The sequence below is a fragment of the Balaenoptera borealis genome (assembly GCF_965194805.1).
Source record: "Balaenoptera borealis genome assembly, chromosome: 2".
NCBI classification, from domain to species: domain Eukaryota; kingdom Metazoa; phylum Chordata; class Mammalia; order Artiodactyla; family Balaenopteridae; genus Balaenoptera; species Balaenoptera borealis.
In genome coordinates this window covers 147,846,338-147,860,383 of record NC_138867.1, presented here as the reverse complement: position 1 = coordinate 147,860,383, position 14,046 = coordinate 147,846,338, and the positions used below count along the sequence as shown (strand labels likewise).

The 14,046-nt window shown below is 37.1% G+C and overlaps 1 protein-coding gene across 2 annotated transcripts in view; it reads right to left on the bottom strand.

Moving 5' to 3' along the window:
- GABRG2 (gamma-aminobutyric acid type A receptor subunit gamma2) overlaps nt 1-14,046 on the bottom strand; it is a 154,149-nt gene that overhangs the window by 9,779 nt on the left and 130,324 nt on the right. For both annotated transcript variants that reach the window (XM_082378782.1, XM_082378783.1), the window contains exon 7: nt 1,604-1,756. In XM_082378782.1, the coding sequence (XP_082234908.1) occupies nt 1,604-1,756 (153 nt within the window). The remainder of the gene's footprint in view (nt 1-1,603; nt 1,757-14,046) is intronic.

Below are 14,046 nucleotides of genomic sequence, written 5' to 3'. Positions count from 1 at the left end.
TTTTTTCCATCCATTTATAACTGCATACATTCCTTGAATAATCACTGCGGTACCAGCCACGTGCCAGGCACTATACTGGGAGTGAAAAAGACATTTACATTCTGATGTAACAGACATATAAGCATGTAATGCAATACACTACTCACAATCACAGATAATAGTCCTAAAGTAATAGACTCAGCATATTTTGGGTTTGTCTTAGCATGTAGCATTAGACAGGACATTGTAATTGTTAAATAGAGCCTGTAACATAAAGTACCTCATATAACAGAAAAACTCAAAATAACTTTATTTTGAAACAGATGGGAAACTAAATTAGGTTTGGAGGAGAACAAAAATGCAAATGATGTCTTTTTTTTTCCCAGTAATCATTTCTGCCCTCAGTTTTAATAACGTGGTACAGATCACTTTGTCAGAAAATGACTATAATTGCTAACATTTCTGAGGCCCTACTATGCTTTGTGCACTTTGCATGGAATACCTAATTTCACCTAATAAAACCCCACAGTTAGGTACAGGAAATGATATATGTTTCACACGTGAGTAAAATGTGATTTGTAGAGACTAAAGGGCATATCCAAGGCCATACCATATGTGTGGGTTGAAATCCAGATTCTCTGGACTTTAAAGTCCAAGCTCTTAACTGTTACATGATACTGCCTCTCTAGTCAAAGAGTGAGCAAGAAATATGGTTCTAGTTTTCATACAGATGATAAAAGAGGACAGTGGTTTTATAATTCATTTTTCAGTAGTTTTAGTTAAATCTTTAGGAAATTTTATGTAGTATGAGAATTTTATTCATGGGCCTAGCCTCCAGTGTCCCTGTGAGTCTGTGGCTTTGTCATAATCTACGTGAGTCCTCTTTCCATGTGAGAGGAAAAAGATGTGAAACTCCAAGACAGATATCACCATATACAAGAGATCGAGCAAATTGCAAATAATCTTAAAAGTGGAGAGAGGGGTCCCAGAATTTCACAGGTAATTATGTTTTCCCCAAAATAATCTTTTCAATGGTTCTTCTATAAGGAGCCAATTACTGTGTATGTATGTCTTCAAATGTCACAATAATTATGCATGTTGAAATTAATCAATAGCCAGTGGTGTGCTAGTAAATGTGTAACAATTGATTCCCTAGAAAAAAGGTGCCCCTGATTTTTAGTGTTTGCCTATTTCCGTGTTGTTAATATTTTCACCTTGGTTGATTTCACTACCAATGTGGCATCACTGAACACAACATTGGGAAAAGATAAACACAATCAGCTCTCATGAGCTGGTGTGAGCAGCTCTAGTGTACTACTGCCCAGAGATCAGAAAAAAAAAATCTACTGAAAAGAAAAGTTCCCCTCAACCTCCTGCAGTTAATTTAAATTATTTTAAAACTTACTGAAGAAAGCCTATGGAGGTAATTTAGCAAAACAAAACTAGGAAACTTTATACACTGCTTCTTTTTTTTAACATGCTAGTTTTCTTTAAAATGAAACAAATGGCATTTCTATGTAATTGATGACTGAATTAAAAGCAAGTCAGTTTTTAAAGGGGAATAAGGATTAGTCATATTTGGTACTTACCTTGGGACAGTACAACACAAAGAATTGTGTCTCACCTAGAGAAGTTCTGGCTGGAACAGCATCCTTATTGATCCAGAAGGACACCCAGGATAGGACAACGATGAGTGTGCAGGGGATGTAGGTCTGGATGGTGAAGTATCCCATTCTTCTGCTCAGGTCAAAATAGACAGTCATGACCACGTAATCTCCTGGAACAGAGCAAAGATAGGCCATGAAAACCCTTAACAAAATTGGAAAGTGTTTGAAAATAAGCATGGATATAACTCTTATGTGCACTTGAAAGTTTTAACCCACCTGTGTCAAGAACAAAAACAACAAAAAGCAAAACCCAACCTGTACTGAATTCTGATCCTTTTAGAAGCAATGTGATTACTGATGGAAGGAAACATTTTTGAGCACATTGCTCCTATTTTCTTCTTTCCTGTGATTTTTGATATTGTCCTCTCTGCCTACTTAATACACACAATGTGAAATTTTTTGTTTGGTGGAGAGGGAAAGAAACAGTGTTTCTACTCTGTGCCTTTCTTGCCTGCAATGAATCCTAAGGTTTGTAACAATTTCCTCTTGTTCTTAGGACCTTTCGCCATACAAACCAGAGAGAAATATCCTGGTGCTTGGTACTAATAAATGACTATTTTACTCAGTTTATAACCACATTTCTATGCTGAGACATTTTCTCATATTTCCGTTGAATCCTGTGATTTTCCTTCACAGCAGTTAACTTCAGTTTGTAATTTCTCATTCATTCGTGTGGTTATTTTTGTAATATCTGTCCCACCCATTAGACTTTATCTGCATGAGTCCACAGACTGTGCCTACTCTAGCCCATCACTGCCCTATCAGTACTCAGTATCCTGCTTGATTCCAAACAGGCATTCAGTAACATTTGTTGAGTAAATGATTAAATGAATGAATATATTTATATGTTTAAATATAGAGAAAGAAACAAAAATCAAGAAGTTGTATTCTGGAACATCTGGGTTACAAAGGAGTTTATGTAAATAATACAGAGAGTAATCAAGGAATCCAAGAACGACCATATAGCTATGCATGAGAACAATGTAATGTGACAGAATCCCAAGTCTCTGATTCGTTAAAATCATGATGCATGCATTGTTTTTAAAATTCCATGTCTTTCATTTTGTATGATTCCAAGTGAAATTCTACAAAATTTTAATTTTTGAAGTTAGAAAATATACTATAGAGACATATCCCAGTTACTATATATTTATGTTTCTTTATAGTACTGTTAGAGAACATCAGTTTCAAAGACTATATCTGCTCTCCTAATGTGAGGCAAAACATGAAACCACTTTTCAAATGTTGCTTCTTTTTTCTTTACTAAATTGTGATTTGTCCTAAAATGCATGGACAATGAAATCCCAATCGTGTGTTTTAGTTGAATTACTTGGCTTCATGTCTGTGTTTCTCTCCTTACTTTAGATGATTTAGATCTGATTCGAAAATAAGGCACTTTAGAAGCTTCATGGGGAGCAGACTGACTTAGCTGGGTGAATTTTTACTACTTAGTCCACTTCTTCCTTCCCCCTCTCAAACTTCACTCCACACCCTTCTAAGCTGCTGAGATGGAAAACCCTTCACTGGGTACTCTTCAAGGGAGTAAAGACTCCCCTCACCCTGCATTGTTTCCTAAGTGGGGTTATGAATACCTCCTAATACTGCTCTTCGGTGCATTGATGGACTGTCACTTGTCTAATTCAGTATCCTGGTTAAGGCAACATTAGTGACCCAGACATTAATTAGGGAATTAGGCTCCCATGGGAACATTGGTTCCCTGTCCAAGAGCAGTAATTAGCCATTATTTAGCAATCATCCCTGAAAAGTTAAAGTTAGGAATTTTCTTATTGATCATAACTAGATTTTGGTTAGTTCCCTGAGATGATGCTTCTCTCTGTTGATTTATTTGGACTTAAGCTATTTAAAGTCATAGCATTTCATAAATTTGTTTGGTCTTTGCTTTTGTTCTAATTTAGAATATAACAGACGCAGGCGATGATTGAGGAATAAAGACATTTAACTTGAGATGATCCCTATTAATATCTATCTTTTTCTTTCCTGTTTCTTTGATCACAATACCAGAGGCGAATTCAAGTTTCTTATTCTACATAGGAAACACAAAGAAAGAGACATTTTCTTTTTAAATAATAATATTCAGGGGCACTTTTTCTCCCTATTTTCCAAGTCCTTGAGAATACTCTGCATATTTTAAACATGTGTTTAAATGTAAGTTTATGAATTATAATATTTTAGATAAATCTAGACAATTTTAGTAACTCCTTTTTTACTCCTTATCATGTAAGTGAATGAGAATCTACACTTTGGCATTAATGATCTGACTCCTTTTAAAGGTGAACTTTAATTTTGTCTCAAGCGAACAGATAATTATCTCAATTTAATTCTCCACTTCCCTTTAGGTCAGAATCTAAACTTCCACAGCCTATTTATCTATCAATTTCTATTTTAAGGTAATAGCTTCTGAGTATCTTTCATCTTTGCCAGCAAATCCAAAGCTCTTCTGTCACTAGATTATGGATTCAAACTTGGGAACAGGCCATTTAAAAGCAAAGCAGCTTCACAGTGACAGCCTGATGCCTGTCTTATATCTAAGGCTCTATCACTTTTTGTATTTTTAAAAACTCTCCGGCTGAGAACCCTATAAAATCAAATCTCCTGAAAGTGCCATATCAGTGATTTCCCCAAGCCCAAAAGGTTTAAAGTCAAAGGTGGTTATTTCAGCCACTTCAAATTTATTCTCTCTATTGATTTATTCTAACATATGATATTTAAAGTCATAGCATTTTATAAATTAGTTTGGTTCCCTGTTTTTGTCCTAATGTAGAATGTAACACACACAGGCTATGACTGAGTAGAGAAGACATATAAGTTGAATAACACCCATTAATGTTCAGTTTTTATTTTTTGTAAGATTCTTATGTCTCGTTTTAGGAAGACAGCAACAGTTCAGTGAATAATGAACTTCAGTTATTATTTTTTCAGTTGTGATGTTAACCATTTGAAAGCTTTAAAATTCAGATTTATTGGAGTGTTTAGGCTCTTATTTCATACATGAAGCTATCTCCTCTTAAAAACTTAAAGATTCCATGATAGATACATCTTCCCCTCCAGTGAAAGCCTGAAATAATAAAATAACTATTTTCTAGTTACCAGGAATGAGGACCTACTGTGTGCAGACACTGGGCTGTATGGTTTGCAAATATTATCTTTAAACCTCCTAAACGTTTTGTCAGGATGCTGAAAAAACTAAAACCACTTTGTTCCTCTTCCAAGTTTCTTACTCCACTTAAATATAGTTGAATAGAGTATATATTCCCTACCAGGTTAAGTTGAAGGCATAATTAGTGTTAATATTCTCTTCCTTACATTCCTTTCTCTAGTCTCTTTTTTATTTGTCAACAAATATTTTTAATCACTTTTATGCAAAGAGCACTATATAAGGTAATGTGGAGATACAGACCGATGGAATCTCACAGACTGATTCTAAATTAAATGGATTAAATGAGAACAAGATTATTTTGTCTCTTACTACAACTCAGAGAGACAGAGAGAGATGTGTTGAGACAATGCAGTAGATCTTCCTTTATCACTCCTCATTGAATCTGAGGCATAATTCCACAGGGCTGGTTTTGACCACAGGCAGGCAGGAGAGTTTGTTGGCTACAACTTCATTTAGGAAATGGGTTTTCTGAAATTAGATCCGTACCTCACCTAACACACAATAAATTTAAGATGTACTGAAGATTCAAATTTAAGCATGAATATAAATACTACATAAGGAAAAAATATAATAGAACATCTTCATAACCTTAGTGTGGAAAAGGCTTTGTCAAGTACACCATAAAACAAACATAAAGGAGAAAAAAAGTACAGGTTTACCATGTAAAACTTAGAACTTCTGTATTATAGATATTTTTCCTTTAAATCATTTTAGAAGGCAAAATACCACATTTGAATATTTCCCAAATAAATAAGAAATCAAAGGCTAATATCACTGATACATAAGTAATGCTCTTAATTATTGAGAAAGAGACCCACATTTTTAACTAGGCTGAAAAAAATGAATGGACAATTCATAGATACTAAATAGAAGAAAAGATTCTCAACTTCAGTAGTGATCAGTGAAATGCAAAGTAAAATCACAGTATTTCATTTTTAGCCTATCATATCAGGGAAAAAAATAACACTGATAATTTCTAGTACTGACAAAACATGGACAGAGAACAGAGCTACACACTCTTGGTAGGGGTGCACACTGACGTAAACTGGAAGGTAATCTGGAAGCACATAACAATATATTTTACTTCTAGATATTTGGAATAAACACTGCAAAAAAAATGTTTATTAAATATTGCCTTTCAATTGGCACCAAGTTTTTTTCAACATTTGCTCCATGCCCAAAAGTATGAGTAGAATACCCAGTCCTTGGGCAGAATCCCAATCCCTGACCTTATGCACCTAGAGCACTGTGGGAGAGAAAAGCCTTTCAAATTCAATCAGCTGCTAACTTCTATGCATGTCACTCCCAAGTGTTTCTGCATCTGTCACTCACCAACCATTCCCAGTCATGGCTTAGGCTCTTAGCTCTTCTGGAATTATATTCAACATTTTTCCGGCAACTAGGTCCTTGGAGGTCAAGAGAAGGCAAAATAGCTAAACTGTAATCTTTGCCATGAGGGAGTCCTCAGGCTAAGAAAGACATATGAATATAGTGTCACTACTCCAAGGCACAAGGACTCTAATAAAACACACAGATGCTAATTTATCTTACACACCCTGATTAGATGAAGTTTCTGGCAAGCACATTTTTGAAAGTTCTGCTTAAATGTCAATCTTCCCAAACCTTTAGAGATCCATGCTCCTCTTCACAGAAAGTCCAAACTCCTTAGTGTGGCATGCAAGGCTATCTGTAATTTGAATTTAATCTAGGTTTCTCTCCCTCTCATTATTCCCTTCATGTTCTCTAAGCCCTAGACAAAGTAAATTAAATATTTTCACTTCATGCTTCTATGATTTTCCTGTCTTTATTCTTCCTGGCATCATATCTCTCCCAGATTCCCAGCTTATCTCTTCAATCCTTTTCCTCATTCCAAACCTTCCAGCCGCCCCCAACTACACACATATACCCCGTACTGTGACTAGACCTGTGCTAAGTGGTAGCCATCTTAAGTAAAATTGAAAACTAAAAAAAATTTTAAATTCTATTTCCTCAGTTGATCAAGCCACACTTCAAGTGCTTAACAGCTATTTATATATTTATATATAAAATTATAAAAGTTACTAAATTATAGAAAGCTCAATTGGACAGTGCTGGTCTAAGCTAATCTTTCTAGAATGCATTTATGCTCATGCCATTCCCTTCAAGTCTTTCAGAATAAAATCCATTCTACTCAACACACGATTCTAGTCCATTTTGCCCTGGTCCACAATGAACCATCCCAGCTGTGTCTCACACCATTTATAATCTCTCCATTTTATGCCCACCCAACCTGATTTACCCTCTGCTCTCCCGAGGGGTACTGTTCATTCTTTTGTCCTCATTTGCCTATGTTGCCTCCAATTTCTGCAATACTTTCCACACCTCCAATCATGTCATATACATTATACCTCCAAACCCTTCCACTGTTGTCCATTGATATCAGCACACATTAAAAGTCTTTAACTTGTCCTGTAAGACTTCGTGTCGTCTTTTCCCTGACTATTCTCCAGCTTCATCTTAAATAGTATTTCTTTACAGTCCAGCTGGGGTTCTTGCAGTTCCTTAAATGCTCCCTGCTACCTCTCATGTTAGGGTCTTTTCACATGCTGATTCCCTCAGCTCAAAGTCTAATATCCCCATCTCTACTTAACTCCATTCTTTCTTCAGATGTCAATTAATGTATCCCATCATCAGAGAAGCCATTATTCGATCAGATGTTCTCAGTAAGATCTCATAGCACCGCATGACTCTCATAGAGCTGATCTTAATTGGAAGTATATGATTGGTGTGAATATTGAATTACATTTTAGACTATAATTAACCCATGAGCTCCATGACAGAAGTAGCTATAGCTATTTAGCTATTTCATTCTCAGCATCTAGTACAGTGCCTGGTACACAGAAGGAATTCAACAATTATTTGTTAAATGAATAAATGCTGTAGCTCAGATGGCCATGAAAAAAAATTACAGATCAACTATACACCCAAAGCATTTAAGACCAAGGCAGAAATCAACATGGGCTTTTAAAATATTAAACATTACTTTAGAAATTATTGCTTCTGGAAATATTTTTTACTGGATACCTTGCTGAACTTAATCCCCAGAGATGTGGATATAAGGTCACAGTGAGCTGTTAGTAATCTTAGCTGCTTGCCAAGAAGAAAAAAAAGAAGAAAAATCAGCTGCATCAGAGTGGCTGCATAATGCTTATTAAAGAATCGATTGGTGATTTGAGCGTCTCAGCTAGATGCACTTAGGGAGGGAAGAGGACAGAGGGCTGAAACAGCCATCACAGTGTTCCACGTTAAGTCTAATACGAGTGTTTTCATTTCAAAACTTCACCATTATTATTTCATCTGTTGTTTGTTCAAGCTCATATGGCAATGAAAAAAACAAAATGGCAATTGGGGAGAATACAATGAAAAATAAAAAGTGTAATTTATAATTATTTTCCAGGCTAAATCCATCTTTTCAAGACTCCCTCTGACTTCTGCACTAAGGAAAGGGAGCACAGATTTGTCTTGAAGAACAGGAGCTGCTCCAAGTTAGAAGCCAAGGTGGAGTCCAGAATTCCTGCAAGGGTGCCTTGTTGGGGTTTAGCTGTTAGAAAATGGGGAGTGGGGGAAGCAGGCAAGGGCAGCTGAAAAAAAGCTAAGCATGGATTTGCTTCAGCCTGAGGGGGAGAGCTTCCAGGAGGTTCTGGAACAAACTGCGCCACAGAGTTAGTCCCACCCTGAGGCCAGAGCAGCAGTCATTTGTACTCCACAGGCTAAGGTGGGGTGGTCTTAATCTCCTAGTTCATATGGCTCTCTGCTGGTCAAAGGCCGTCCTCCAGAGAAGCGGACGGTGACGCGCTGTCAGCAGCCAACCCTTGCCGCACCTGAGCAATGGGTGCACCTGCTCAGCAAAGGTAATGGGAAGGAGGGGACGTCAAAAGTGTCCACTGCAAGGACTGTGGTGTCAGGCTGGGTTCAAAAGTTCTAGTCCTGTCACTCACTGGTTGTATGATTTTAGGCAAGTGCCTTAACGCTGAGTCTTGACTTCCTTATCTGTAAAGTAGGGATGATAAGAATATACCTCACAGGGTTATCATGAACATAAAAAGAGTTAAGATATATAACGTGCCTGGTAAATTCCTGGCACACAGGAAAAGACCTATTAATGTCAGTTATGATTACAAAGTAGTGTAATCTGTGGAATATAATTAACACCATTCTGGCACATACAAGCATAGAAGTGCTACTAAACGTTCAAAAGAGAATTAAAGTTAGAAAGGGCCGTAGCATTTATATCAATCAAGTCTATCCTCTTCAAGGTTAAACAATTGAGACCCATTGAAAAAGACAGGTGTTTTATCCAAGGACACAGAGTGGCAGACCCAAGACTCCCGCCTCCCAAACCAGTACTCTTTTTGTAGTAAACAGCCTGCCCATTTTGAGCCAGTGGTAAGGATCATGGAGATAAAGCAAAAAAGCAGAAAGTTGAGCAATTACTGAATGGGGTTAATATAGAAAGCTGGTATGGATGACTGGGGGCCCCAATCATAACAAGAAAAATTCCTTTCATTTGCTCTTAAACCTTATATAATAGACCTGTTACTTTTAGGAGGATTGAAACTCATTTGTCTAGAATGCCAGCCTAACTTAACAACCATTCTAGAATTCCCCTCTTGGAGAACAGCTCTAGATGAAAGGCAATTCAATATTGGCAAAGCCTCGAGATAGTGGTTTTTTCCTAGGTTCAAACAGGACCTAGGTATTTGCTAAGATCTCAGTTCTCTGCACTCCTTTCTAGAACACTCTTTTTATTAGTGTAATAGCTTCTCTTCCTCACCCTCTGAAAAAGCCACCACTGATTCTTAGCTCAACACGGCTTTTGTAATTTTGAGCCCATCATCAAACTCCGACACTGTAGCAAATGAATCCACCTTGGGATTTGTATAAATAAAACAACTCTGGCTCAGAAATCTAAAGCTGAAGATACAAATGAATGCATTTGCTACTTTGATCCATTCAAAAGAAATGCACTGTCCCAGTGTAATTAAACTTAACTCTTACAAACATCTGACTAGATACTAAAACATGTTTTACATAAGGGCAGAGTAGTTCACTGTAGTGGAAAATATATAGGATCCAGTCCCAGAATTCAGGTACTAGTGATGTCATTAACAAGGTGCAGGGATTTAGGTAAATTGTTCAAATTCACCCAGGAAAATAGGGATAATCACACCTATTGCTAAGGCTGTGGTGAAAAACCATATTTTCTAATGGTAGGGAAAGTGTTTTGTAACCTTTCAGAGACAATGTATAGATAAGTAGTACATGCAGCTTCCTGTTCAGTGATTTTTTTGTTTTGTTTTTTTTTTTTTTAGCCTCTGTTAAAAGGCTACCTGCAACTGTCAGGAACAATAGTTAAGAAGTCAGCCTTGTTCTTGTTTATATGAACATATCATTTTAACATAGTTCACAAATTTATGTCACAAAAATTACATATTCTTTTCTGTTCAACTTGGACTCTGAAGTACAGACTAATTACATAGCAACATGGCTTGGTATTGAAAGGTAACAAAATGTCCTTTTATGTGTGGTTACTCCTTATGTAGCAGATTACAGTGATACCACCAGATCTCACAATGTTTCTCTTTGAGAAGTCGCATTTCAGGTAAAATTTTAAAATGTGAATTCATATTCCACTTAGTTCTCCTGGCTTCAAGTTGCTGACTGGAAATATTTTTAATAGCTCAGAAGAGAGATACCGATAAGGAACACACACCATACTAGAGTTAATATCTGTCTGTCAACTTTGATAAGAAAATTAGACTGGCTTAATGGAGGTATCAGTGAAAATCCGAGAAATCCTGAGAAAGATAGCAGTCATTTATTTCCAGTCAACCTTAGGTACATGCTAGCTGAGGAAGGACTTCATGCTCCTTGTTAAGTAGAAATTTCAATTGATCTGTCACAGTTGTAATCCCAGGGCTACAGAAAAGTAACCAATATGTTATACTGTGCCATTCTGGCACAGAAATGATGAGACGATACTCCTCAGGAAATGAGTAGGAATCGCAGTCATCATCTTTGGAAAGAAGCAAGACTTCCCAGTAGGAAAAGGCATGGTTCATAGTTCAGCCCCTGGAAAATGAAGTCTTTAGGCATAAGCAGCCACAGTTTTCATCATCTCTCATTTTTTCCTGACCTATTAAATAGGAATTTCCACCCTTTCAGAAGTACTGGAAAGAAAACATTCCCTGCTGACTTCTTCCCAATTTATTCATTCTATGTTATCTGATTGACGAAACTGGCACAGTTAGCCAATTTCCTTACTTGTGTTTCCTTATTAGATGGATCTCACAGTCACTTGTGTCTGTTCTCCATTTGGTTAGCTCTACCTGAGTCAAACCATGGACTAATTTTTAGAGGTTAATCTAGAGCTTTAGCTCACTTAGTCCCTACTACAGGGACTCAGTTGGAGCCAGCCAGTTAAGCAAGTATGTTGGTCTTGCACACCCAACTCTCCTTTGAGTTGGTTAATACCAAAGATTAGATTTGGATGAGATATAGTGAGAATCCCAAGTCTGACTACAAATTTATCCTCTAAACCAATGCTACCAGCAGTGAAGATGATATTTGAACTCTCTGTTGAATTTATGAATGCATCTCACAAATGGTTTCAAAGTCAGGAGACAAAGAGAAATATTATTAGTAATTGTACCTCAAAACCCAGAAAACTCCTCTGGAGAAATAAGCATATTAGCAAAAATACTTTATTTTCTCTTTTTTTTTTTTTTCACTCTTTCAATGGGCCTGGCATAACTTTGCCTTTGAAGGCAGACGTGCTTAGTCTAACCCAGGCACTGACATTTGCTTAAAGAAAAGACTCCACAGAGGTTAAGAAACCTAATGTTACCAGAATACCAAGCTTTCTAAAATGACTTTGAAAGCAGCTGGAAAAAGAACATCCGGATTCAGGCAACTGCAGGCAATGACTGCAAAAGGTCAGATCACAAAATGTCCCCAAGATGTCAAAACCACTCCTAGGGATACTCTGCACAACTGTAGGCTGAAAAACTTGATCTCACTTGCTCTTTGCTCTATGCGCAAGCACTCCATTTTAAAGGTTTGGTTTTTTGTCTGTTTGTCTTGTTTTATTTTGTTTTCCTTCCTGCTGGAATTCTTTCACCCAGCAAGTTTTGAATTTTGTGATATTCAAGGTAGTTTTTAAGATGTCTGTCAAAAGTCATTACTACCGTAAAAAATATCAACTACATCATAAATTATATCTACTACATAGAGTTGGTTCTAAAAAAAGCTCAGTATCTGTGAATCATGAAACTTCATCTTTTGGGTGGAAAAGCACTGCGACTCAAAGTCAGCACATGGGTTCTAATTCCTGGTCTGGCTATGATCTTGTTGTGTGATCTTGGGTAAATCTCTTTCTCCTCTTTTGTCTTCTTTACAAAATATGACTAATTTAATTAGATAACAGACCTTGTGGAAATCCTATACCAAATGTTAAATATTATTTTCATATTGAAAAATTATTATTAGTGATGTTATTTAAATCTGCATATTTGAAATATATGTCCAGATTTCACCAATGGGAGTTTTAAAATTTATTTAAAAAAAAAAAATGAAGGAATGAGACATTTAACCAAAAAAAAAAGAAAAAAGAAAAAACACTAGCTATTTCTTAGTTGGACATTCATTTGCTCCATAACCTTGAGCAGATTATTTAATGTCTGTTGTCTCGGTTTTCCCACATGGAAAAATGCAGATGATAGTCACCCTTACATCACAGAGTTGTGAGGAGGATTAAGTAGAATGATTCCTGTGGAGCGTTTATAACATAGACTGAGACATAGTAGGTGCTTAATATGCGTTCCTGAATGTTAGGACCATTTTTTTCCTTTTTTAAATGTCTTTACATAAGTCAGAGGGTCTCATGACCTTGAGAATTTAGTTGTATATAGAGCTTTTCATATTGATTTATATTTACAATAAATATTTCTATTTTTCTCCGCCTGTCAGAAAATCAAAAGCTTAACCTCATTCTTTCCTCCTCTGGTTTTAAACCTAAAGATTCTGTAGCTCTACACCTGACAGGACCTCTCCTTTTGCACTGTAACGGCCACTTGGGGTAAAAGAAAAGAGAGCAGAATAATCCATTCTCTTGCTTCCCCTGAGAAGACTCCACTACAGACAAAAGCACGAGAAGGCCACAGCGCAGCCGTGAGAGCAGAAGCGTCCCTATTGGAGGGCAGCAGGCCTTGCGCTTGAGGTGTGAGTCTCTGCAAACTCAAGAGTCCACCTCAGGGCTGGGGAGGTGACATCTGTCCTGCCTCTACTTCACTGGTAGCACAATCGCTTCCTCCTATCCACCAAAACACCCTTGTGGTGGACTTGCTTGTGTAATAAAGGAAAATGATATGAAACCTTGAAAAAAGTAGGCAGCCACATCCACTTTCAGATTATATTTGGGATTCAGACCTCAGGGCTGTCTTGGTTTTCAGTTTATACGTCCAAGAATGAATTCTAGCATCAGTGTGTTTGCCACATAGAGGGCTGTGTCTCTTTCATTTTGTACAGGACAGTCCAGACCAGGGGGTTGACGCCCAGCATTCTCTGTCCACGGGGAAGATGAAGATTTCGTTTTTGAGCAAAATGGGCCTCTGTGAGCAGCTGTCCTGAGAGGAGGATCATGTGAATTGTAATCTGTGGCATTTACTTTCTATCTGACTTCTGCTATGGCAGGAGTGATGTAGGGGATTATCAAAAGCCTTCCAAATCCATGTGTTGGTTTTTTTTTTTTTTTTTTTTTGAGTTGGCACTTGCTTTATTTTCGCAGATGGTATTCTGTGTCTAATCAGCATCAAGAACAATGGTGTAATGCTCTGCTCACCAAAACTGAAACTGTCTTTGGCCTCATTACATAGGGAGTTTTCAGTGCTTTCATTGCTGAATTAGAATTTGGATTTGATCCTACAGTGTCAGAGCTAAAAGAGAGTTTAGAGATCAGGCCAGTTTCTTCATTTTCCAAAAGAGAAAGTGGGGCTCTGGGGTGTACAGGGGCTTCCCAAAGGTCAGGGTTCTCACCATGGAACTTGCACCAGGAGCCACATCTCTCAATTTACCCCGAGAACCTTTGCGTTTTCATTAATACTGTCATTTAAATAACTAAACTATGAGTTGTAAAACTGAACTATAGTTTTATGCATTAAAGATTTAATTAGATTTTCTCTCTTC